Raw genomic sequence first — 27082 nt, 5'->3', positions numbered from 1 at the left:
TCAAATCATCCATTCTTTCGGTGTTTCTACCTTCATTTACACTTTCAGCGACGCTCTCACACATATCTGGCACTACCACGCAATTCTCTAGTACACCGCCATTTTCTACATTCTGACTACCGTTAACAATATCAGTCTCGATACACGAAACACGCTTGAAGTCCTCATTCTCTTTACACTTTCTACACATATTAACTCCACTATCACTTTCTAACCAGACTCCTACCGCTCTTCGCAAGGCATACATCTCACAGACAGCACATTGCATAAATTCTTTTAGATCAAAACTCTTAAACAAGCATGGCGACCTGGCCGCCATTTTTTTCTTTATCGGTGCCATGTGTACGCTAACTTTTCTTAAAAATAATAATTAAAATAACAGAAAACACGCAAAAATTGCACAGACACACCAAGAAACAAAAAGCAAACAATACTACTTAAAATTCTAGTAAAATATCTAATGTTAACACAAAATAATACTGATCTTTTCAGGAGCTCTAGACAAGCCGACGATCTAATCCGTACGACACCAAGCGACCCAATTATATGAAGCTAACACTTCTGAAATTTTATTAAATAAAACCTCCGCTGTTGTCTCTACAACAGGTATAAGACCCAAGAAAGCTGAGTGAATTTTATTTGTTTCATTACAAAAAAATCTAAGAACTATGCACAAATGCTTTTGTATTGCAATATCTGTAGATTCATCTACTAGTAATACATACTTTTTACCCTCTAAATCATGCTTCAGTTGCTCTTTCAATGAAGCAGCAATAACATTTTCTATAATTGCAATACATTTGGTTCTGTGCAGTTTAATGCCACCAAGAACCCTATTTTGGCAATGTTTCTTAACTATATGATCTACAGCACGAATTGAGGAATGACATGCTATTGCAAGGCTAAGTTCTATTTCTGCTTGTTTTTCCTGGTTATTCATGGATGATTTGATAACTTTATCTAGAGTTGTTTGTGATGTACTGGAAGATTTATATTGGTGTTTCTTTGATTTTTCGTGAACGTTATAAAGTTTTGGCAGCATGTTAGTTTTGCAATATGTGCAATATGCATGTTGTCCATCATCAGAAGATTTCAGTCAAAAATATTTTACTTCCCACTCTTTTATATATTTTCTTCCACCTCTATTATCACTTTTGTACTTAGGCATTTTAAAGAGCTTGAAAAAAACAAAATATCTCAATTCAGAAAATGAAGAAACAAAAAACAAATGATAGATAATAGTACTACAAAATTTGTAGTACAAATACTAATCTGGCACAGCAAACACCAATCTGGTAAAGGGAAAATAACAAAAATATAAGCAAGATAAAGATCGAGTTTATAAATGATATTAAAAAATTATTCATTAATTATACTAAAATCACTTAATTACCATTCTTACGAAATTGAACATATTACTTGCATATTGTCACAATGTGGGTAAAGTTTATGCAAAATATTCCAGTACAAAAGCTTATGAGATAGAACTATCACCAAAGAGCACCAAATGTCTGATATCATGCAACGGAACAACACTTGCAACACAAAGTCTGCCATAACTAACTAGAGACGATCAAAACAGACATGGACTCAAGCTGGTATGGCTGTTGCGTATGTGTTTTATACGAGTACAAAACGAAGCTGCATCGTGTTTGGTGGTATTTATCAATAGAACTGGATCAAGTTTATAGCAACAATAGCGAGCAGGAGCTTTGTGTACTTTTTTATACAAGTACAGAATGAAACTCAAGCATGCTTGGTGTTATTAAGGGAGTCATAGTAACAAACTATAAGCCAGCTACCAAGGCTCTTTATGATGTTATTGAACAAACATTTTCAGTAACAGTCAATTTACATCAAGTGCATCACCGCCAATCAAAAGCCGTGTAAAGGGGTACCAACAGCTAGCCTTACAATGCGACAACAATATTAAACTAAGTAAATAATGCATATGATTTGAAATCTTTGTAAAAATGGCCAAATTAGTGGCCACATTTGCATAAATGGCCAAACTGATTTTTTCATGGCCCCATAATTCAAAAAAATGCCAAATTTTTGAAATTTGGCCATGAAATGGTCAATCTGGCAACCCTAGGTGAGAATAAACTGGTGTATTTTAATGTCACTAAAACATAATTCTGTCTCATTTTCAGGAAGAAAGAAACCACTGCTCTCTCTCCTTCAATTATGACAATATTCTTCTTGCCAACCAGGACCAGTTTTCTCACCTTGGTTAACTCTCACATCTAATCTATCCTGCATAAGCACATCAGAGCCACAGCATCCTCAACTTCCAAAAAGCTTGGTATTCTTTTCCGTTCCAAATAGTATTTCTCTTCTGCTGAACTCCTGAACACTTTATAAAGTTCAAATCTGCCCAATCTTAGAATACTGTCTCACATTTAGTGTGGTGCACCTAAAACTTCCCTCAGAATGCTTGATTGTATACAGCAGAAAGCAATTCATTTAATTGATGATCTCCTCTCTCACTGATCCCTTCAGTCACTTTCCCATAGACACTCTGTTGCTCTATTATGTCTCTTCTATGGGTATTTCCATGGGCACCATACTAAACTGGCTGCAATAACCATCTGTGCTTTCCTTTAATTACATACGAACATGAGCAGCTGCTGACACTCATATATAGTTCAACTTATTGAACCAACTTCTCATCATCTGCCTTCATTTTCTACACAGTCTTCCCCTACGATACAACCTTCAAGTTTTCGAAAAAAAAAAAAAAAGAAAAAAAAAAAAAAAAACCTTTTCTTCTTTCTAACCACTTACCTACACATGCCACTGTTTTGTTATAGGTTTTGAGACCGCTGGTGTCTCGGGGTTGATATACATATATATATATGTGTTACTGTAAAAGCCTGAAAAGTGGTAAATCCTACCATTTACCATAGTGAGGTGGTCAAAGTCTGAAAAATGCTTGTAAAGACTTCCATTTTGGGCTTTTACTAAACCATTTAGGTAAATGCCAGTATTTACCAACACCAATTGGTAAAAGCCCGTTTTGTTTACATTATAATAATTTACCTTTGTCAATTTAAATTTGAAACATAATGTCCAGAATAACATTAAACATAACTGCTTTTTTATTTTACTACCATTTAATTAATGTTTTATAAGAAAATGTTCATGACATAAAAGTAACTTATTAATCACAATGTCCTTCAACATTATCAAATCATAATTAAACTTATTTGCTATAGCAAGGTTGACTGTTGTGACATTTGAAGTTAAAAAGTAAATTGGCTGATTCGCACAAATATATCTTCGTGGTACACTTCTTTGAACAGTTGCATTTGTGGAATCCTTGTCCACCAACTAAAGAAAGCTTTTTTACCACTTCACGTACAATTATTTCTTCCTTTCTGACTTCTTCGATGCTTAAAAAATTTTCTTTGAACAAGGTAAATTGGTTTCTTGTGTACAATGCTTTTAGTTTACCCAACTTAGTACCAAGTTCATAAAATTCTTCGTGTGATAATGGCTATTATTGATTTTGGATCCATCTTTGCTCTATCAATATCTGGTATTTTTATTCTAAAATTTTGTCCGAGAGTAGGTTTTTGGAACTATTTAGAAGAAGTTGCTTTCATTTTCTTTGTCTGCTTCTCAAGCCCCTCTCAGGCAGCCTCTGAAACATTTTCACTTTTTGAGCTCTGCTGATGGTCGCAGATGTCATGTTAGGGGTTTTAGAGAATGCTCATGGGTCTATTTTTTCATTTTGAAAAGACATGCTGTATTTTGATAATCCAGCACTTTGCATGGTGAACCATTGAAGCAATGTTTCATTGATGTTTGAAGACTTTTATTTTCTAGTTTTTTTTTTCCTGGTTGTGCTGTTTTCTAGTGCTGATATGTAAACAACTTTAATCTTCCACAATGTCGATACTGTTGAAGAGGACAAAGAAAACTTACACACTTCAACATTTTTCACATTACATTCTAACTCACAAATAATTTCAACTTTTTCATGAACTGAGAGAGAGAGAGAGAGGGAGAGTGAGACTTTCTTTTAGTAGACATGTTTCTGATGGAAGGATTCGTTTTTAACTGATTTTACAGTCATGGTGTTGGGTGAAGTGAGGGAGAAGGGCTAGAGGCTAGACAACTAGAACTACCCATACAATTAAGAATGTTTGCATAGTTACTAAAATTTGTATGGTATATCCATGTAGTATGCTTGTTATAAAGTGAGCAATTGTATGGGAATATACATAAATTAAAATTGTGGCCTTTTGCTAATTACATCCGTGATCTCATTTCCATACTTGTTATAACAAAATTTTGCTGAATATATAAATTAATTATATCATATTATTTAATCTTCAGTCAGTTTATTTTCATAAAATTAAACATTTAGCCATTTTAATTTCTCAATGTTAGGTTTACTATGCATTACTGACTGTTCAATGGTTTCATCATTTAAAAAATAACATGAACATTTCTTAAAAATAGCAAAATTTTATTGATATTTACAGGAATTTCTTCAGTCCCATCATCATCATTCTGCAATAAACTGTGTAGCCTTTGAACTTCTCTATCGCATAATGCGTGGAGGGAGTGAAAACGTTGGGACACAGCTTGTAACTTTTCCTGGACTTCCTCCAGAGTATTTTTCTCCTCCATTTCTGTTGATAAAACAGGTGCTATAATAGCCGGTGTTAAGAAATGGAGAGCTGTCACTTGAAGCGCTTTTACACGAGGTTCGCATTTTTCTAGCTCCAGTTTGAGTTCCTAAATATGAAAGTGATAATATAATGAATTTTTGTATTACAAGAACTTCTGATTAGGACTACTAATTATCTATTCATAGTTCGCATACTTATTATCTGTATATGTGATTAATATACACTGAGTGGCCACTTTATTAGAAACAGCATTTAATAATGAGTGGGATCCTCCTTTTGCATTAAGAATGGCCTGTATTCTCTGTTGCATTGATTCAACAAAATGTCTAAAATGTTTCTCTAGGATGTCTGTCCACACTGCCACAATGGCATTACCCATTTGTTGCAGACTGGATGGTAGAATGTTGCTGTTGTGAATTGCTCATTCCAGAGATGACGTATTGGGTTTAGGTCCAGGGACTAAGCTGGCTACTGAAATAAAGGAAACTCACTGTCATGTTCCTCAAACCATCTCAAACATGGCTACATGTTTTATGGTATGGTGCATTATCTTGTTGGAAGTACCCCTTTGATGATGGGTAAACTGCAGCCATGAATGTGTGAATATGATCAGTGATGATGTTAAGATATTCTGTAGCATTCAGACAGTGTTCAACTGGTATTAAGGGACCTAAATGTGTGCCAAGAAAACATTTCCCACACCATTACCCCATGCCATCAGCCTGATCTGTTGCTACTAGGCAGGAAGAATTCAAGGCCTCATGTTGTAGCCATGATATTCTGGTTCTGCAATCAGCATGATACAGAACAAACCAGGACACTTCAGGCCAGGTGACATTTTGCCAGTCACCAGATGTCCAGTATTGATGATCATATGCCCAGTGAGGCCATATTATTCCTGTTCTTAGTTGACAGCACTGGGACCCGAGATAGTCGTCTGCTCCTGCACTCCCATCAATGAACTGTGTGGATAGGCTTATGTGTTCGTCAGACATGTTGTAGTAGATTTCATGGTATGATATGAACACAGATGGATAAGAAAATAAATATTTATTAACTTAAAAGTTAATATTTCGCTGGTATTGTATCCAGCATCTTCAGAGCACATAACACAAAGTTTGTTACAAATGCAAGACAACCACAATCCGGTGTAACAGTGGGGCTAGTATAAGTAATTGCAGCGTGCAACACAAGACTAAAGTCCTAATATGGTGCCATCTAGGTTTAAAAAAAAAAGTTCAAAGTTTTGAAATAGTAGTCCAAATGATAGTCTTAGAAAGTTCTTAGTCTTTTGTGGTTATCTTGCATTTGTAACAAACTTTGTGTTGTGTGCTCTGAAGATGCTGGATATAATACCAGCGAAATATTAGCTTTTAAGTCAATAGTTATTTTCTTATCCATCTGTGTTCATATCATATCGTGAAATCTATTACAACAATGAACTGTGTGCTCTGAGATTCTGACCACCACTGTTGTGTTGAGCTGTAATATGACTGGTTGTGGCCCCCTCCTGTCACATTTCACAATCCTTGTCATTCTTCTCTGACCTTGTGCATCAATGAACTGTTTTTGTCCACAGGCTTGAAGTTGTGTGGTTATTACACCACTCCTGGTCCATTCTAACACTGTTGTGCATGAAATACCCAGACGAGTAGATGTTTGTGAGATATTGTCATCAACAATAATACCACACCTTTTATCCATTCTGATGCAACAAAAACGCGCGCGTGCACGTACACACGCACACACACACAAAAACAGAACCATCTGATGCCTGTCTGCCAGATTTATATAGCAAACTGCAGCCACGTGGCTCAACATAATCAGGAATGGCTTATTTTCCTAAATTGATGTTTGTACATTCCTAATAAAGTGGCTATTTAGTGTTTACATTGGACACAACCTCTCACATTTGAAAATATGAAATCCAAAATAATATGTGACCAATAATTTCAACATTATTACTTATTATTTAATGGCTGGTATTAAGGCTTAGGTGCTGGCTAGAAATCAATCATAATTAGGTTTAGTGGAATGAAAACAGCAGAGAAATAATTAAACACAAGTTCAATTGTTCTGATATTGGAACACAATATAAATATTATAAACATGCAAAAAAAAAAAAAAAATAATAATAATAATGTAGAAGGGTTATCCACTGCCTGGTGGTTACTGCTGACCCATGTAGGCAAACCCACTAGCCAAATGGTCCTGGCTGGACCTTCCAGGACTGCCTTTGGCCTCTATTTCAGCAATGCAGGATTCCCAGAATCTCCCTTTCTGAATGTCCATGGATCACACCACATGGCACATGACAGTATGGTGTTGGATTTCAGTGATGGTGGTCTTCAGGACAGGACAGTATAAAATATTCAAGAAAAGTAGAGCAAAGAATATCAGAAGAAAAGCATGAATATAGTGAAAAAGAGGTAGAATGAAAAGGCCATTAACATCATTCGGATTCCCTTCCACTACAAAAAAAAGGTACCCCATGGAGGAGACAGAGAAAAAGACAGCAGAAGTAGAGTGAAAAAGCTGGGAAGAAAGGAAAAGACAATGATGAAAAATGAAAGGCCAGTAGCATCTTCCAACACAGACTAGTACCTTTTATGGAAAGGGGTTTATGCTTCTGCAAGAGGACTTTGATGCCATTTATATTCATATATATAAATTTACATGAATCCCGTCCACAAAAGGCTGAAATTCCCAAAAGTGTATTAGTACCGTTTGTGAGTCAAACTTAGAGTTAGATAAGCTTCGAAACCCTGTTTTAGAGAAAAACATGAAACCTTTTCATGCCAATTTCAAGACTCCAATAAGTATGGTAGGCTGATACCAGGCAATTAAATTTATAAAACATCCATGCCTACAGTGAAATCTACAGTATGTTGGTGGGAGAACAGATATGCTAACTACTCAGCCAGTTTGCTTAGGTAGGATTTACAAAGATAATTCACACTATGCAACAATTCCATTATTGGAATGTATTCATTAGTAGTGTTTGGTCATCGATCTGGTTTCCAATTTTGACTTATGACTTTTCCTTGAATTGGACCATTTTTTGGTATATTTTCTGGAGTTTGAGGCTGTATTCATAAGTTGAATTACATTATAGTGAAAAAAAGTAGACTAGATTATGGCATTGGGGGGGGGGATTGTCACTGTGAAAAACTGGGAGAGTCATATGAGTTCATGTCCTTTCAGAAACCTTTTTTTTTTTTTTACTGTCGTTCATTTTAGAAATTATTATTATTATTATTATTATTACTCAAGACCCTATGGAGTCAAAGACTCATCTAGGAGTTTCTTTTATCATACACACAGTTCATCATACCGTGCTTTAAACACACTCAAATTCTCTGCAGACACAACACACTCAGGCATTCCAATCATTCACAACTCTGCATGAAAAAATCCTGCTTCTCACTCCCCTACTCAACACCCTCTTTATACAGTTTCCAGGGATGACCTATGGTTCTACCCTGATCTCCCACTATTTTCTGTAGAACCTATCCAGCATTGATCCTATAAACAACCTTTAATAATTTGTAGGTCTCTATCATATCTCCCCTCTTCCTCCTGTCCACCAGACTCTGCAAGTTGCATCTTCTCAATTTTTCCTCATACTTGACATTCCAGAGGTTAGAAACTACCTTAGTCGTTGCCTCATGACCGTTTCCAACATCTCTTCATTCTTTTGAAAACCAGGTAACCAAATCTGTGCACAGTAGTCATATGTGGTCTAATTAAGGCCTAATACAATGGAACAAGAATCTCCCTACTTCTACAAGTCAGTATCCTTTGCATCATTCCCAGAAGCCTTTGTGTTGTTATTATTATTATTAAGTAACACCCTCCAGGTAGTCCAAAGACTCATCAAGGGAGGGTACCTACTCTACAACTCTCCGTCTCCATCACTCCACCAACCACAACTACCTTCATTGTGTTCTCTTCACAATTTTGGCTATGTGTCCCCTAAATTGCAGATCCTTATCCACTATCACCCCCAGATCTCTTATTTCCTCAACTTCCGACAATATATCCTCACCAAGCATAAATTCTGCATCCCATTTTTGTTTTCCAAATTTTAAAATCTTACATTTTGCAACATGGAATTCACATCCCCCATTTCCGTGCCCAATCACTCAATTTATTCAAATCTTCTTGCAAGGCCCCAACATCTTTTCTACTCTTCATAGTTCATCCCAACTTTGCATCATCTGCAAACAACTGAATATCTCTCCATCTAAATCTTCACCAATATCATTAATATACAAGTTAAACAGTAATGGTCCTAAAACAGACCCCTGAGGCACACCACTAGTAACTTTCCTTTTCCTGGATATCACTCCCCTATACACAACTTGTTGATACCTATCAGATACTCAGTCTCCAATCCAATGCACCAATCTAATATCCAACCCCATCCACTCCAGTTGGACTATCAACTTATCACGTGGTAATCTATCAAAAGCCTTTGCAAAATCTAAGTATATTACTGTGTACTTCTCCTCTGTCCATGAAAGCAGTTACCTTATTGTAATAAGTAAGTAGATTACTAAAACATGACTTCCCTTTTGTAAATCCATGCTGTCCATGAAAGATAATACCATTGTTGTCTACCCAATTCTGAATCCTAGTTCTCACAAGCATCTCCAACAACTTAACTACAACACCTGACACACACAGATAGGCCTATAGTATGATGCTTGAGTTCTATCACCTCCTTTATGAAGTGGCACAATCTTACTCTCCTTCCACTCCTTTAGGAACTTGATTCAGTGCAAGACTCATATTAAAAAAAATATGTCAAGGCTGGCATCAACTCCCTGGCACATTTCTTCAGAATATGTGGTGATATATTATCAAATCCCTAGCCTTATTTACATCTAGTTTGCTCAATTCCCCATACACCTCTTGCTCACTTACATTATGGACTTTAAAACCGTGTTTTGAATAACTATTTTAATTTCCCAAAGTTTTAACCTTCACATTAAGGTCATCATCATCATCATCAAATTCCTGCCATGTACCCTCAAGGGGTGTACAGGATATGACAGTACTACATGAAAAAATTACATCATTACTAACTTTCTATCTACAATTTTCCTCCAAATCAGTCTGTTACTTGTCAAGACTCCAACATTATCAGATCTTATATTTCTATCGTCTAAGGCACTTTGTACCGTATCAATCCACCTATATCTTGGTCTTCCTCTGGGTCGTTTTCCTGCCAACCTGGCAGAGAACACTTGTTTTGCTAATCTTTCCTCTCCCATTCTATTTAAGTGACCACCTGAGATTAGCTCTGTTAACGCATTCCTGGATGCTGACAATGTCAAGTTCTTTCCTAATATCCTAATTATTAATATGATATTGCCATTGATGCCATCTGTTCACGCCTCTACTCTTTCTCAGGACTCTCATATCTGCGGTCTCTAGTCTTTGGTCAAGTGTTTTACTTCTAACCCAGCTCTCAGATCCATATGTTAAAACTGGTTTGAACACTGTCTTGTATACAGCTAATTTAGTGTCGTGACTAATTTCTCTGTTATTCCATATGAATTTATTCATTTGACTTCCTACCATACCAGTTTTGTTGATTCTGTTGTCTATTTCCATATTTAATTTACCATCTTCACTAAAAATCGTGCCTAAGTAGCTGAAATTTTTTACTTGTTCCAGAGGTGCTTCATTCATAACGCAGTTGACATTTTCAACGATTCTGGCTATTTTCATTGTCTTTATTGCTGATCTTCATACCATATCTATTACAACAGTTATTCAGTTTAGTCAGGGAATCTTACAGACTTGTAGCAAATTTATTTATATGTATAACATCGTCCGCATAAAGCAAAGAGCTGACGTTAACATTCTCCAATTTTGATATCAGGTTTAATACCACTTTCCTTCATAATATGATCCATATAGATAATGAATAAAATAGGAGATAATGCACATCCTTGTCTCACACCAGATTTAACATTAAACCATCTTCCTGTACTTCCTTCAATTCTAACTGCTGACTTACAACTCAAATAAAGACTAAGTATTGCTTGATATAATGCCCCATTGACACCATATAACTGTAGCGTATTGAATAGCTTCTCTCTTGGCACCTTGTCATATGCCTTTTCCAAATCGACAAAACTTAAATACAGAGCTTTGTTATATTCCCATGCTTTCTCGACTATTTGTCGTAAAGTGAAGATCTGATCCTGACAGCCTCTATTTGGCCTGAATCCAGCTTGTTCTTCACCAAGCTTTCCTTCCACAATCTTCTCAACCGTTTCTCAAGTATACTTGCATAGATCTTGCCAGGAACACTCAGTAGGGAAATACCTCTGTAATTCTCACATTCAGTTTTATTTCCCTTTTTATATATGGGTACTATGAGAGCTCTACTCCAATCATTGGGAATTTGTCCCTCTGTCCAGGCTTTCTGAACTATGCAGTGCAGCCACTGTAAGACTTTTATACCACCATACTTCAGCATTTCTGGTCGAATATCATCTACTCCTGCTGCCTTTCCACATTTCAAGCCTTTGAAGGCTTTTTCTACTTTAAGTATGGATATGTATTCCTGACTGCATGCCTGGTCAGTGTTTTTTATCACTGTGCTATCATCACTGCTTGTTTCATTTAGCAGTTTTTCAAAGTAATTACTCCATACTTCAAGGATATCTTTTTCTCCTGTTTTCATGTCACCTTTATCATCTCTAACTCATTCCTAAGCTTCTTCAACAACCTGAAGAATATTTTGCCACCTTCTTGATATTTATTTTCTATATTCTTGCCAAAGTCCTCCCATGACTTTCGTTTAGCTAGTTTTACACACTGTTTAGCTTTCTTAAATTTGTCTCTGTATTCTGTAAGAGTAAAAGCTGACTTATTTGCCAGGAACGTTTGATATGCTTTCTTCTTTTCCTTCACTGCCTCTTTAACTTCATGTGTCCACCAGGGAGTTCTGATTTTTTTATCCTTGCACACAACCTCACCACATGCCTCTCTGGCAGAATCAATCAATGTTTTCTTCAGAGTTTTCCACTGAATCTCCAAGGTTTGATTCCTGTTCTCAAACTCTTTCATTTTCTTTTCAATAATCTTTCTGTATTTTAGTCTACAGTTCACATCTGAGAGATGATCAACTTTTATTCGCTTTAAAACTTTCTTACATGTTATTGTTTTCAATATGAAATTCAATTTTATCCTGCTCAAGACTAAATAGTGATCACTTCCAATTTCAAATCCTCTGTACACTCTGGTGTCCTGCACCAGGGAGAAAACATCACTATCAACAATAACATAGTCAATGAGACTTTTCTTATTCCTAGCCTCTTCTCTCCATGTGAATTTGTGCAAATTTTTATGTTGGAACATGGTGTTAGTAATAACCAGTCCATGTTCTGAGCAGAAATCCAACAGATATTTGCCATTATTATTAGCTTTGCTCTTTTCTCCAAATTTTCCCAAAATATTTTTGTATGTCTCACAATCATTTCCTACTCTGCTATTTAGATCCCCAACAAGGACCAACTTTTCCTTTTTCATTGTGTCAGTTGCTTTTTCTAAAGTCAAAAAATTCCTCCACTTCTACCTTAGTAGAACCTTCTGTGGGACCATAGGCACAAATAAGTCTCATTGTCCAGTTTCCCATACTCATATTTGCCCACATTACTCTACTTGATACTGACTGTCATTCAAGAAGATTAGACTCGTATTTTGTGTTGAATACTATGGCTACTCTTTCTTTTCCTTGATTGTCATTGCCTGAATATAACATTTTGTATTTATTGCTCAGAAAGATCTCACCAGTTTTGGTCTTTTTTGTTTCAGTCACCCCTATTATGTCGATCTGGTACTTATCTAATTCCTCAGCTAGCTCCATTTCTTTGCCATTCAGGCTTCTTACATTGATAGCACCGATCTTTAACTCTGGTGATGTTGAGTTGGGGTTTGTTTTCAGATTTGTTCCAGTAGCTGACTTTTCGCTGTTCGCCCTGGTTCCCTGGTGAAAACAACAGGGGCCTTGTTTAACCGGACGACGCCCCAGCCGGCATGAAATTTTGTCATGTTTTACCATCATTTTTTATTTTGGTTTAACCAATAAGAATACAATTTGGTCGGCTAAATCCAAAATTGCCAGCTCATCCTCGTTCGTTCAGTATCAAAGTAGATACCCAACAGGGTGCACCACGAGAAGGTGAGGATTGGACATTAGGTCAGAGGCCCTTGTCGGTTCTCCTCATTCCTTTAAAGGCTATGTGGAGGTCTCCTCTCAGTTATACAGCTTTGACCCTTAATCACCCCCATCTGGAGTATATAAAATCATCAAGCATCATCATCTGGAGTATATAAAAATATACAAGGACAAGCTGAGTTACATTTCACACAGTATGCTAAAGAAACAATGATTATCAATGGTTATTCTACTGGTAAGACCTCTAGCAAATATATAATAAAAAAAAATACAGGTAAAATTAAAAAATTAATTATTTAGAAACTACATCAAAGCTAAATTTATTTAAGATAACATAAGAGAAACATTCTTTCATATAGATAGTTTTCTTACAGTAACAATGGTGTTCTATTATATTTTCACTAATCATATCATTGTTTCTTTAGCATACTGTGTGAAGTGTAACTCAGTTTGTCCTTGTATATTTGTATATACTCATGATGATGACCTTAATATGAAGGTCAAAATGTCAGGAAATTAAAATAGTTATTTATAAAACAGTTGAAAGTGTCCATAATTTCTAAAATGAATGCTGATCACCATGTAACACTAAAAGAAAGAATTTTTAATGTTGTCTTTTATTGTTGTAAAAAGATTTTCCACCAGATGTTGTGGAAAACTTTGTCTTCATCTCCTGATATGAAATAATGTGTACTGTCTTAATCTTTTGAATTTCTTTCTCATCCTTCTTCTCTGACATGTTTATGAACAAACTGGATGTTCTCTTTTACAGCTGACTTATTTAGGTTTTATTGTAGCATACAGTCCTCAGATGCATGTTTTTACTATGGGCACAGCTGGTAGAGCTATTACAATCAGTCTGCACATAGCTTATTTCTAGCGCTAACATCTTAAAGGATTTAGAATGTACAGCCTTATATGGCAATTCAAATAGTCTGATTTTATGGAAGTTTGAGATTTTAGAGATATCAAAATCTGGCTAGGATTAAATTGCTATATAATATTACATATAAGGATATGCCTTATGATTGCCTCTCCTTGGTTCTTCATATTTCAACCGATAGTCTTGTCTGGAACATCAAGGAGATCTGAGATCTCGTTTCAGATGGGAGGAAAGGGGGAAGGAGGGTTGATTGTAGACTATATTCCTCCGACAGATGCTGAACGAATGAGTTCTGATTTTTTTTTTTTAATTAGTTGTTTTCAACAAGAACATCACCTGAACAGAGTTTCTTTACATTTTTTAGAAGATTTAAAACGATCAAGAAGAATGGGGATATTTTCCCAGTTGGATGTTCAACTACTGAAGTAGTGATTAAGAACATTAGTGTATTAGCATCCTAATCCTAAAACACACCCCAACTCAACACCACCAGAGTTCAAGATTGGTACTATCAACATAAGAAGCCTGAATAGCAAAGAAATGCAGCTAGCTGAGGATTTGGATAAATACCAGATCGACATAATAAGGATGACTGAAACAAAAAAGACAAAAACTGGCGAGATCTTTCTGAGCAATAAATAAAATGTTATATTCAGGCAATCACAATCAAAGAAAACAAGTAGCCATAGTATTCACTACTAAATATGAGGCTAATCTTCTTGAATGAATGGCAGGTGATATTGTCGTGACGTTCTATTTTCATGTTATGTTCTAAATCTGCCATCTTGGTTCAAGTCACTCTTATCAATATAACACTTAATCGCAAATTGATCACCGATCCAAAAAATAGAGAAATTTATAATTATACTGCGCCACCCTATTTTTAGATTAGTCTATATAAAATAGTAGGATCAATTCTTAATTAAGTTAGCAGTCTTCTCATTAGTTTAGGCCGAATTATTTACTATTCCACTTGGGGCACCCGCAAGATTCGAATTTTTTATGAACGGTGCAATAAAAGGGAATTCAGGCAAACACAATATTTAGATTAACAAAATAAAACATTTAATATATGATATATAACAAATACAAGAATTCTACTTTTAAATGAAACAATACAAATAACTTAATACATCTGGCTAAGTCATTCATTCCAATTCAATGTTCTAAACTTTAACATACAATTCACAGCTTCAAAATTACAAGTTTTCTTAACTCAAGTTAATACAACAAAACTTCTCATTTGATCAGTCTGCACACATCTATCAGTTGTACTTAATGTTTAAATTCACAGCAGGCACTAATCAAGGTAGACATTATTCCAAGCAATCTTATTTCGGACCTTGAACTTCGAAGATACGCTATAGTTAATGTTAGAATAAACAAACATGTATGACTACTCTTACCAGATACAATCTTCAATACATCAATTTATTGCGAGCACACTTATGAATTAACTTATTTGAGCTAGCGGAACACATTAAATAAAATTCTCCAACGCTTTAACTGAACTACTGTTAATCGCGCTTCACTACTCTAAAAAAAACAGCAATAAGGTACTGATATCCTTCCTTGTTTACTTTTCTACAACAAGTTAAGTTCATTATATTCTTCTCAGGGCAACACAGAATTAAGACGTAATCCAAGATTAACTGGAACTAATCAGAATTTTGCATTGAATGTCCAGTTCTTTATTTATCCGGTTACGGCATTAATCTTCCTTTACAATACAGCTGACTTCACTTGCAGCTAAGTATATGATTTACTATGTTCTGGCTCACTTCTAACACTATTCTCATGAATTTCTGCCCTAGAGAACTTATAATTTTCTTCCACTTCTTTTGCTTGTATCCTACCTTCCTTTCCGCTCTGCAAAAACTTCCTCTCTTTTCTCTAATTAATAATCTTCTCTTATTTCTTTTCCAACCCTTTCAGTCCGAAGGTCACGCTGTATTCGACTCGTGCTTGTTTATTTCATGCGTCTCCATGACAACGCATGAACGTAAACATTTCGCTAATGTAACACAACGCTCTACTCTTACATAAGTGATTACATAACGTTAAATTTTCACAAATAAGAATAAACAGAATATTTGAGCTACTTAATCAGCGCTCTTTTATTACGTATACAATTATTCATAATACACTTTTCGTTACTTTACATATATATTTAGTTATCATAAATTTCTACACATATTATTATTTAATAAATTAATAGTAGGTTAAGTTTAGAATCAATATTTAAATAGTAATCCTTAATTAAGGAATAATAAATAATCTTTATACAAATTATGATTAATACATAATAAGCAATGTTAAATGTGAATGAAAAAAAATAAATTACAGAACATAGTTTCATTCACAATTTAACAATATCAAGTAGAGTAATGTAGGCAAATATAAGAATGGGGAACTGGACAATGAGACTTATTTGTGCCTATAGTCGCACAAATTCTTCCACTTCTACATAAGGTAGAAGTGGAGGAATTTTTTGAGGCTTTAGAGAAAGCAATTGACACAATAAAAAATGAAAAGTTGGTCCTTGTTGGGGATCTAAATAGTAAGGTAGGAAATGACTGTCAGACATACAAAAATGTTTTGAGAAAATTTGGAGAAAAGAGCAAACTAATAATAACGGCAAATACCTGTTGGATTTCTGCTCAGGACATGGACTGGTTATTACTAACACCATGTTCCAACATAAAAATTTGCACAAATTCACATGGAGAGAAGAGGCAAGGAATAAGAAAAGTCTCATTGAATATGTTATTATTGATAGTGATGCTTTCTCTCTGGTGCAGGACACTAGTCTGTACAGAGGATTTGAAATTGGAAGTGATCACCATTTAGCCTTAATTCAATTTTATCCTTGGGCAGGATAAAATTGAATTTCATTGAAAAGAAGAACACATAAGAAACTTTTAAACAGAATAAAAGTTGAGCAGCTCTCAAATGTCAACTGTGGACTAAAATACACAAACATTATTCATGAAAAAACGAAAGAGTTTGGGAACAGGAACCAAACCTCAGAGCTTCAATGGCAAGCCCTGAAGAAAACACTGATTCATTCAGCCAAAAAAGGTATGTGGTAAGATTGTCTGCAAGGATAGAAAAATCAGAACACCATGATGGATATACGAAGTTAAAGAAGCAGTGAAAGAAAAGAAAAAAGCACATCAAAAGTTCCTGGCAAATAAGTCAGCTTGTGCTCTTAGAGAACACAGAGAAATGTAAGAAATAACAGTGTGCAAAGCTAGCTTAAAAAAAGTCATGGGAAGACTTTGGTAAGAACATAGAAAATAAATATCAAGAAGGTGGCAAGATATTCTGGAGGTTGTTCAAGAAGCTCAGAAATGGAGGAAAGAGTGCTGTAAAAGGAATTAAAGATGATAAAAGTGACATGAAAACTGGAGAAAAAGATATCCTTGAAGTATGGAGTAATTACTTTGAAAAACTACTAAATGAAACAATCAGTGACAGCACAGTGGTAAAAAAACACTGATCAGGCATGCAATCAGAAATACATATCTATACTTGAAGTAGAAAAATTCATCAAAAGTCTGAAATATAGAAAGGCAGCTGGAGTGAATGATATTTGACCATAAATGCTAAAGTATTGAGGTATAAAAGTCTTACAGTGGCTGCACCGCAGAGTTAAGAAAGATTGGACGGAGGGACGAATTCCAGATGATTGGAGTAGAGCTCTCATAGTGCCCATATATAAAAAGGGAAATAAAACTGAATGTGAGAATTACAGAGGTATTTCTCTACTGAGTGTTCTTAGTAAAATTTATGCATGTATACTTGAGAAACAGTTGAGAAGGATTATGGATGGGAAGCTTCGTGAAGAACAAGCAGGATTCAAGCCAAATAGAGGTTGTCAGGATCTGATTTTCACTTTACAACAAATAGTTGAGAAATCATGTGAATATGCAAAGATCTGTATTTAAGTTTTGTAGATCTGGAAAAAGCATATGAGAGAAGCTATTCAACACACTACAGTCAACTGGACATTATATCAAGTGATACTTAGCCTTTATTTGAGTTGTAAGTCAGCAGTTAGAATTGAAGGAAGTACAGGAAGATGGCTTAATGTTAAATCTGGTGTGAGACAAGGATGTACATTATCCCCTCTGTTATTCATTATCTACATGGATCACATTATGAAGGAACACAGTATTAAAACTGATATATAAAATTCGACATGTTAATGTCGGCTCTTTGCTTTACGGATGATGTTATACTTCTAAATAAATCCGCTACAAGTGCTGTGAATTTATTTAGTTGCAGCAAGTGTCTTTCTCCATAATCCAGGTTTAGGGTTCAGTGCTTATGACAGTGGTAGTACAGTTATAGTATCTGGAATAGCTCTGATGGTATTCAGTGCCAGAGTTCCCTGGTAAGGAACTCTGGCACTGAATAAATCTCCCATTGATTATAAATCCTTTTTCCTAAAATTTATCAGTTCTTCACAAGCCTCCAGTATTCAGAAACTGTAAACAGACAGTAAATGATACTATGAACAAGAAACATGTACTAATACACATCATCATCAAATTCATGACACATATCCTCAAGGGGTGTACAGGATATGATAGTACTACATGCAAGATTCCCTGACTAAATTCAATAACTGATGCAACAGATATGGTATGAAGGTCAGCAATAACAAGACAAAGGCAATGTAAATAGGCAGAAGCATTGAAAATATCAACTGCATTGTGAACGGAGAACCTGTGGAACAAGTAAAACATTTCAAAACACTAAATTAGCTATATACAAGATAGTGTTGAAACCAATTTTAACGTATGGATTTGAGAGTTGGGTCAGAAGTAAAACACTTGATCAAAGACTAGAGACTGCAGATATGAGAGTCCTGAGAAAGATTAGAGCCGTGAACAGATGGCATCAATGGCAATATCATATTAAAAATGAGGATATATTAGGAAAGAACTTGACATTGTGAGCATCCAGGAATGCATTTGCAGAGCTAATCTCAGGTGGTTTGGTCACTTAAACAGAATGGGAGAGGAAAGATTAGCAAAACAAGTGTTCTATGCCAGGCTGCTAGGAAAAGACCCAGAGAAAGACCAAGATTATAGGTGGATTGATATGGTAAAAAAGTGCCTTGGAAGATAGAAATATAAGATCTGACCGTATTGGAATCTTGACAGGTAACATATTTATTTGGAGGAAAATTGTACATAGAAAGTTAGTAATGATGTAAATTTATCATTTAGTACTATCATATCCTGTATACTCCTTGAGGGTACATGTCAGGAATGTTTCTGCTATTCTCTGTTTCTTGTTCATAGTATCATTTACTGTCTTTTTACAGTTTCTGAATACTGGAGGTTTGTGAAGAACTGATAAATTTTAGGAAAATAATGTATAATCAATGGGAGATTTATTCAGTGCCAGAGTTCCCTGGTAAGGAACTCTGGCACTGAATACCATCAGAGCTATTCCAGATACTATACTGTACTACCACTGTCATAAGCACTGGACCCTAAACCTGGATTATGGAGAAAGAAACTTGCTGCAACTCTGTTTACTTTGTGCAAACCTGCTATTTATCTGATTGTGACAGGTACTTCAGAACTGTCTTCTTCTTCTGCAGCTTTTCCCACAGGTAGGTTCACTGTTTGTAGTGAGTCTCCTCCACAATCTCCTGTCTTGGGCTGTAGCCACATCCAAGTGCTTCATCCACAAGTCTTCCTCCTCTCCTGCATATCCATCTGAATGACCTTTCTTCCCACATACTCTTTCTCCCTCCTCATGACCTAACCATCTCAACCTTGCCTCCTGGTATCTTTGCTCCTAAGTTCGTAACTTTCACTGTTCCCCTTAGATAGTCATTTCTCAGACGATCCTTTCTGGTCACACCACACATCCACCTAAGCCTGCTCATCTCCACTATCTCCATCCTGCTGATTTATTTTTCCTCAGGGCCACAGTTTCCATAGCATACATCATAGCTGGTCTCACTACAGTCTAGATTTTGCCTTTTAGATTGATCAGCACCCTCTTATTGCATAGCACTCCAGCCATCTCTCTCTCTCTCTCTCTCTCCAGTTCCTCCTTCCTGCATCCCATTTCCTTCTCAGCCTCACCATCCTCTTTCATTGTTGAACCTAAGTATCTAAAGTCATTGACCTTCCTGATGACATTTCCTTCCAGCTCCAGATCTGTCTCTTGGCTGCCATCCACTTTGCAACACATACACTCTGTCTTACTTCTGCCCAGTCTCATAACCTCTTTCTTCTTCCAGTACTTTCCAGTTTAGCTGCCACTTCTGCTCTTGCTTCTGCACACAGTACGATGTCATCTGCATACAACATAGTCCAAGGCATGTCTTCTCTCACCTCTGTCACCACCTCTATCACAATATTAAACAGGAACGGACTTAATGCTGACCCTTGATGCAAGCCAACTGCTACTTGAAAACTTTTTCTCTCTCCCAGGCAGGTCCAAACTCGTCTTCACATTTCTGTACATCTGCACCCGCCTGACATATTTCTTCGTTACCTTCTTCTCTCTCAGATACCTCCAGACTTCTTGCCAAGTCAAGAAGTCTGGAGGTGTCAGTTGCTTCTCTCGAAACTTTTCCATCATCTGTCGTAACCCAAAGATAGCATCTTTCGTCGATCGACCAGGCATTAAGCCAAATTGCTCCTTTGCAATCTCCACTTCCTTCCTCAGTCTTCCATCAAGAACCCTCTCTAGGATTTTCATTGTATGGGACATCAACTTTATTCATCTGTAATTCTTATAGTCTTGTGCATCCCCTTTACTCATGGAATGGAGGGACAAGAGTACTTTCCCTCCATTCCTCGGGTATATTTTTCTGTTGACAAACTTTTATTAACAGGTCCCACAGCAGGTCAGTTCCCTCTTCCCTCAGTGCCTTCCATGCCTCCACTGGGATCCTGTCAGGGCCCACTGATTTTCCATTCTTCATCCTCTTTATGGCCTTCTTCACTTAAACTCTACTAATGTTCTGCACCATCCCCTCATAAGGTTCCTCATCTTCTCTGTGAGTCCATGCATTTTCTTCATTTAAAAGTCCTTCAAAGTATGTTCTCCATCTGTTTCTTATGTCCACATCCCTCCTTAATACCCTTCCTCTAGTCTTTGATCTACCTCACATGTACGATGTCCTTTGATGCCTTATTTCTACATTTTGCCAATCTATAATTCTTTCCTTCCTTTGTTTCTAATTGTTCATAAAGGTCTGAATATGCCATGGCCTTCGTCTGTCAACAACTCTCTTGGTTTCTCGCTTTTTCTCTCTGTACTCCTCTCTGTCCTCTTCCACTCTTGACTCGTCCCACTTCTGCTTTGCCTTCCTCTTAGCTGTCACTGCTTCTTGTACATTATTATTCCACTACCAACCCTCCTTCTGCTCTCTAATCATTCCAGATGTTTCACCAAGCACCTCAATTGCACAGCTTAGAAGTGCTTTTGCATTATGTCTCCATCAATCTTGTACACTTTCTAGTCCATCCGAAATTTTCTCTAACACCTTATCCCTAAAACGGTTCCACACACTCTCTTCTTTTAAGCGAAACCATTTAATTGTCTTCCTACCATGGCTTCCAAAGGTTCTTATCTTTGATTTATTTTAAAGTCTGTGCACAGTAGCCGGTGTTGCTGTGCCATTTGATCTGTTGGGAATACCTTACAATTTGTTACTGCCTTAAGATGTTTTCTTCTAGTCAAAATGTAGTCAATCTGTGAACTGTTGTTGCTATTTCTAAATGTTATCAAATGCTCTTCCATCTTACAGAAAAAGGAGTTCACAATTGCCAGATAAAATGCTATTGCAAAGTCCAAAATTCTCTCTCCTTCCTGGTTCATCATTCCCACTCTATGGCCACTATGTACCTTTCACAGTCCCTATTCTGTCTCTCTATGCATCCGTTCAAGTCTCCTCTGACAATCACCATTTTGTTTTCTTCCAGTTCCCTCATTTCTCCATCTAGCACGTTTCATAATTCATCTTTCTCTTCTGATGTACAGCCAACTGTGGGGCGTATACAGATAAGATGACCAGTTGCTCTTCTCCAAGACCCAGTTTCATTCGCATGATCCTGTCGTTCCTCCTACCCACTTCCAGTACTTCGCCCTTCATTCTGCCACACACCACAATTCCGACACCATTTCTTTCCTCTTTATTTGCTCCAGAGTAGAACAATTTATACCCATCTCCTAGTTCCTTCGTCTTTTCCCCCCTTCCACCTTAATTGTGTGAATTTAATAAGTTAAGAGTTTTTCAGTTAATGGTACATTCGTGAATAATGAAATGATATCAAAACTCACTATTAAGTCACCAAATCAGACAAAGGAAATGCAACTGTAGTGATGGATACAACAGAATATGAAAGCCAAATGCACACGTTTCTCCAAGACCAGTCAACATATCAAATTATAGATCGAGATCCCACCGACTCACAAAAGAATAATGTGTGCAAGTTATTGAACAAAATCACTTCCTGGCCAAAAGAAACAGTCAACAACCTCAAACCTCTCCACATTAAAACAGTAAGGATATATGGAGCTCCAAAAATTCACAAACAAGGTACACCTTTATGCCCTATTGCAGATAGTATAATCAGTCCCACATATAAACTTGCTAAACATTTAGCCAAACTACTAGCCACTTGCACAAACAATTTTCCCTCTTTTGTTAAAAATTCTACTCACCTAAAAAGTATTTTAGAAAACCACATCTTAAAAAGTTCAGACTTAATGGTGAGTTTTGATATCTCCTCATTATTCACGAATGTACCATTAACTGAAACTCTTAACTTACTAAATTCAAAATTCCACCCCGATATATTTCAGCTATTTAAATTCACAGTACAGGCAGGTAGGTTATTATACATGGAAAGGGAAAATATACAAACAATTATATGGGACAGCTATGGGATCCCCCCCCCTTTCTCCCCTCTTAGCCAACTTCTACATAGAACATCTGGAAAAGCTAGCTATCAACACAGCCACTCACAAACCTAGTCTCTGGCTATGCTATGTTGATGATGTGTTTGCTATTTGGCCACATGGCCCAGGCACATCGAATATATTTTTAGTGCATCTAAATAGCCAACACCCTAAAATCCACTTTAGAATGGAACTAGAAACTAATGACTGTCTACCCTTCCTGGACACACTTATCACACGTCTGCCAGAAGGTTCCTTATCATTCTCGGTTTAGAGAAAACCCACACATACAGAGAGATATTTACACAAACAATCACATCACCACCCTTCTCAAAAATATGGTATCTTAAAAACACTAATCCTTAGAGCTAGAACAATTTGTTCCGATGACATTGCTCTCACTGCTTAACTTTCTCACCTGTGTCACACCTTCCTGACCAATGGCTATAATCCGCATAAGATAGATAAAATACTAAATGCTCTCCAAAAATCCCCCCCCACACACTATCTACCACAGAAGACTACAACAAAACTATCACCATACCATACATTAAAGGCACATGTGAAAAGATATCTAGGGTGCTTAACAAATACCAACTATGCACCGTATTTAAACCTTATGTGAAATTGGCAACTCTCATCCGTTCACCTAAGGACAGATTCTCTTCTTTATCGCATCCAGGAGTCTAATAAGTGCCCTGTTCATGAGCCTACTATGGACAGACAGGAAAAACTGTGGACATCCGCCAAGGTGAACACAAAAAATATATCCGGCACTTTCGCTATGGCAAATAGGGTCTAGCAGACCATGCTTTGGATACCCCTGCACACAGGATCAATTGGAAAAAAACAAAAGTACTGCACAGAAGCTTTTACAAGTCAGAGAGGTTGTTCCTGGAATCAACAGAAGCCCTGAAACATACTCCAAATCTCAACAAGTGTGGCTGTATAAATCTACCAAAGATTTGGGAGACAGTCATCCTAACACCAAATTAATATCTGTTTTTTTTTCTTAACTTAGATGGCGCCTAATTAGGACTTTAGTCTTTGTGTTACATGCTACAATTACTCATACTAGTCCCACTGTTACGCCGGATTGCGGTTGTCTTGCTACTATACCAAACTTTGTTTGTATGCTCTGAAGATGATGGATATAATACCAGTGAAATATTAGTGTTTAAGTTAATAAATAGTTATTTTCTGTGTTTGCATCTATACCGTTAAACTCCAATCAACACCCTTCCACCTTGTCTCCTGCACACATAAAATGTCCAACTTCCTCTTCCTCATCATGTCTGCCACCTCTCTTCTCCTTCTAGTCATGCTTCCAACATTTAATGTTCTGATTCGCATCATTCTCTCCACTTGCTGGGGTCGCTTCTTTAACCGCACCTGCTCTTGATGCGGTAGCCCTCGTCCACTTCTTGCAGCTATAGGGTGATGTGTCTGTGCATCGCTGGGGTATGCCCTAGCCCTTGTATCACTTTTTTTGTGACTCATTTGATCATAGCTAGAGCTGGCAGTGAAGTTTTACGACCGGATGCCTTCCTAACGTCAACCCTCGCCATTTATCTGGGCTTGGGACCAGCACCTATTGGGGATAGCTTGCTCCCTTCAGTGGCTGCAATAGGCGAAATGACATAGCAAGATAGGAAAGATTCACCTCTAGCCCTAACATACTCTAATAGCATTGGGGTAAGGAGCAAGAAGAGAAGAAAGAAAGACGGGGGAACAGAACTTCAGAACTATCAGTTATTAAATTAGGGGCCAAAACAAAGCATGCACACCACTGGAAAATATTTAAGTAAAAATGATCCAGAAAAAGAAGCAGAACAATAAATACGAGAAGAAAATAAGAGAAAACGAGGAAGAATGAAAATGATCAGGCACACTGGGTTATCTTCTCTGCGTAGTGTGCCACATGGACATCTGGACAGATCAAAAGGCATATGATACATTACTATAATTGATACATTATGGATGTTGCCTAGAGCAGCTGCTCTGAATTAAGTGCTTTTTTTTTTTTTTTTTTTTTTGGAGAACCTTCTAACCTTTCCAAAACCTGGATAAAGTAGGGTGGTATTTTCATGTTAGATATTTTTGCTGTTGCAAGTATGTATTAGCAATGATAGTATGTTTATATGTTAAGTGCTTTTTAATTTCATTTAAAATGTAATACCCACGAATGGAAAATGAAGGATTCATGCTCAAATGGAAATTAAATTTCATGCTAGAGCTCCTCATCTACTATGGAGCTATTTGGATGTTTGCTATCGTAGCAAAGAAGAAATGTGCATTGCAATGGAAACTCATGTTAAACCTCGTGCACACTACAAGGTTCAACTTTACTGGATAAACACAGGCTGCACTATACTAGAAAGACAGTAGTAGGAGGGTTAATTTCAGTGACAGTGGCCTGGAGAACAATAAAGTAAACTTAGAAGTAGAAAGAATATGGCATAAAAGATAAGTATGAATGGAAGAATGAAAGGATCAGCATCATTATTCATTCAATCAGGATAGTGTCTATGTGAGTGGATTCCTAAAACGGTGTCCAAAAGCTAAGGAGAAACTACATTTTTACTTATATATGAAAAAAATTTCATGATTAAGCAAATGTGCACAAAAATATTGCCAGCATACTAATGAATTATATTACTCAAAAAATGTGTTATAAATTTCATACAAATTAAATAGCAATACATTTTTGGGACAAGTTACAAATTTCCTAAGGACGTAGTTAAGGAATTATTGTACAGTGCTTCTAGAAAATTATGTGGAGAGACATTTCACTACGGAATATGTCCACCTCGAATTGCGATGCAGCGCTCACAATGTTGTATTATGCTTAGCACCAAGCAATTCAGGAGTTCTTGAGGCAAAGCGACTCATTTCTCCTTCAGAGTGAGAATAAGTCCTTGTTTGTTTTCTGGAAGAGAATTTCGAACAGCAATGCATCTTCGTATTGTGCCCCAAATGGGGTTGAAATCAGGGAGAGCATGCTGGCTACTCGATTTAATTAATATCCTCAGTCTCCAGAATATCTCCACTGCTCGTGTACAATGTGGTGTGGCAATGCCATCAATTCAGACTCGTGCCAGTGTCTTGTTGGCTGAGTGGTTAGCTTTTATGCTCTCCAACCAAAAGGCTGAGGGTTCCCTGGCATGGGCGTTTGTGATTGTGTGAAAATACTAGTAGTGGTGGTGGTCGCAGGCAGTAGATGGTGTTGGTGTAGATCAGGCATGGGCAACATTTCGTAGTTCGGGGGCCAAATTATCATTCTGTCTCCAAGTCAAGGGCCGAACCAAATTATTAAATAAAATAAATTAATATTAAATGAATTAAAACAAGTTGCTACTTTATATTTCATTAATTTATAATATAATGATTTGGTATAAAGCTCTACATAAATTTTATAATATAATGAATGACATAACAATTTAATGTGAAGATTGGCCTTGTACTTCAACTATGAGACTATCAATATCAACATTAATATTACTTAAGGATAATTGCATAAAATTTTCGAAGTTTTCGTCCGTTATTCTTGTCCGAATTTTTGATTTATTGTATTTCATCCTCGAAAAAAACTGTTCACACATATATGTGCTGCCGAAAAGACAAATGATTTTTCTTGAAAAGGCGCATAAATTTGTATATTTTTCTTCCACCAAATAAAATTTATAAAAATTCGTCAAAGCAATGTTGTTAAATTGTGATTTTAGCACTAAATCCACCTGAAGCTCAATAAGTTCCAACTGTAAGTTGGAACTTATTGAGCTTCAGGTGGATTTAGTTTTCTGGCACATTATTTACATCAGCATCCATCGGATGAACAAATATAGCAAATGTGGAGTCTTTGTTTTTGAAGTCAGCAAATCTTGTATTATCAAATTGCTCTATTAGTGCCTTCAGTTCATCTCCATAACAATTATAAGGGATATTTTTATGAGTTGATAGAGTAGGAAAATGATAATAATTTTTAGCTCTTATCTGACTTTCCAACAATTCAAAAGTAATCCTGAGCTGTGCAATCGAGGTGCTTGGTGAGACATCTGGAAAGATTAGAGAGCAGAAGGAGAGTTGGTGGTGGAATAATAATGTACAAGTGGCAGTGACAGCTAAGAGGGAGGCAAAGCAGAAGTGGGATGAGTCAAGAGTGGAAGAGGACAGAGAGAGAAAGCAAGAAGCCAAGAGAGTTGTGGCACAGGCGAAGGCCATGGCACATCAAGATCTGTATGATCAATTAGAAACAAAGGAAGGACAGAGAAAAATTTACCAACTAGCAAAATGTAGAAATAAAATAGCAAAGGATATCTTACATGTGAGGCAGATCAGTAGAGTGGAAGTGACAGAGGCCATGAAGGGGATGAGGAATGGAAAATCGGTGGGCCCCCCGACACGATTCCAGTG

General features: G+C 36.6%; 1 protein-coding gene across 1 annotated transcript in view; it reads right to left on the bottom strand.

The window, feature by feature from the left end:
* Window positions 1–1244: 1244 nt before the first annotated feature.
* LOC150102417 (muscle-specific protein 300 kDa-like) overlaps window positions 1245–27082 on the bottom strand; it is a 50995-nt gene continuing 25157 nt past the window's right edge. Inside the window, exons 4-5 of the mRNA XM_090399585.1 lie at window positions 4492–4749; window positions 1245–1292 (exon numbers count right to left, since the gene is read on the bottom strand). Of these exons, the coding sequence (XP_090255711.1) occupies window positions 1245–1292; window positions 4492–4749 (306 nt within the window). The remainder of the gene's footprint in view (window positions 1293–4491; window positions 4750–27082) is intronic.

This window comes from Typopeltis vanoorti, chromosome 10 (assembly GCF_054136105.1).
Source record: "Typopeltis vanoorti isolate ZY-2024b chromosome 10, IOZ_Tvanoo_1.0, whole genome shotgun sequence".
NCBI lineage: Eukaryota > Metazoa > Arthropoda > Arachnida > Uropygi > Thelyphonidae > Typopeltis > Typopeltis vanoorti.
This window is presented reverse-complemented; position numbering and strand designations above follow the sequence as displayed.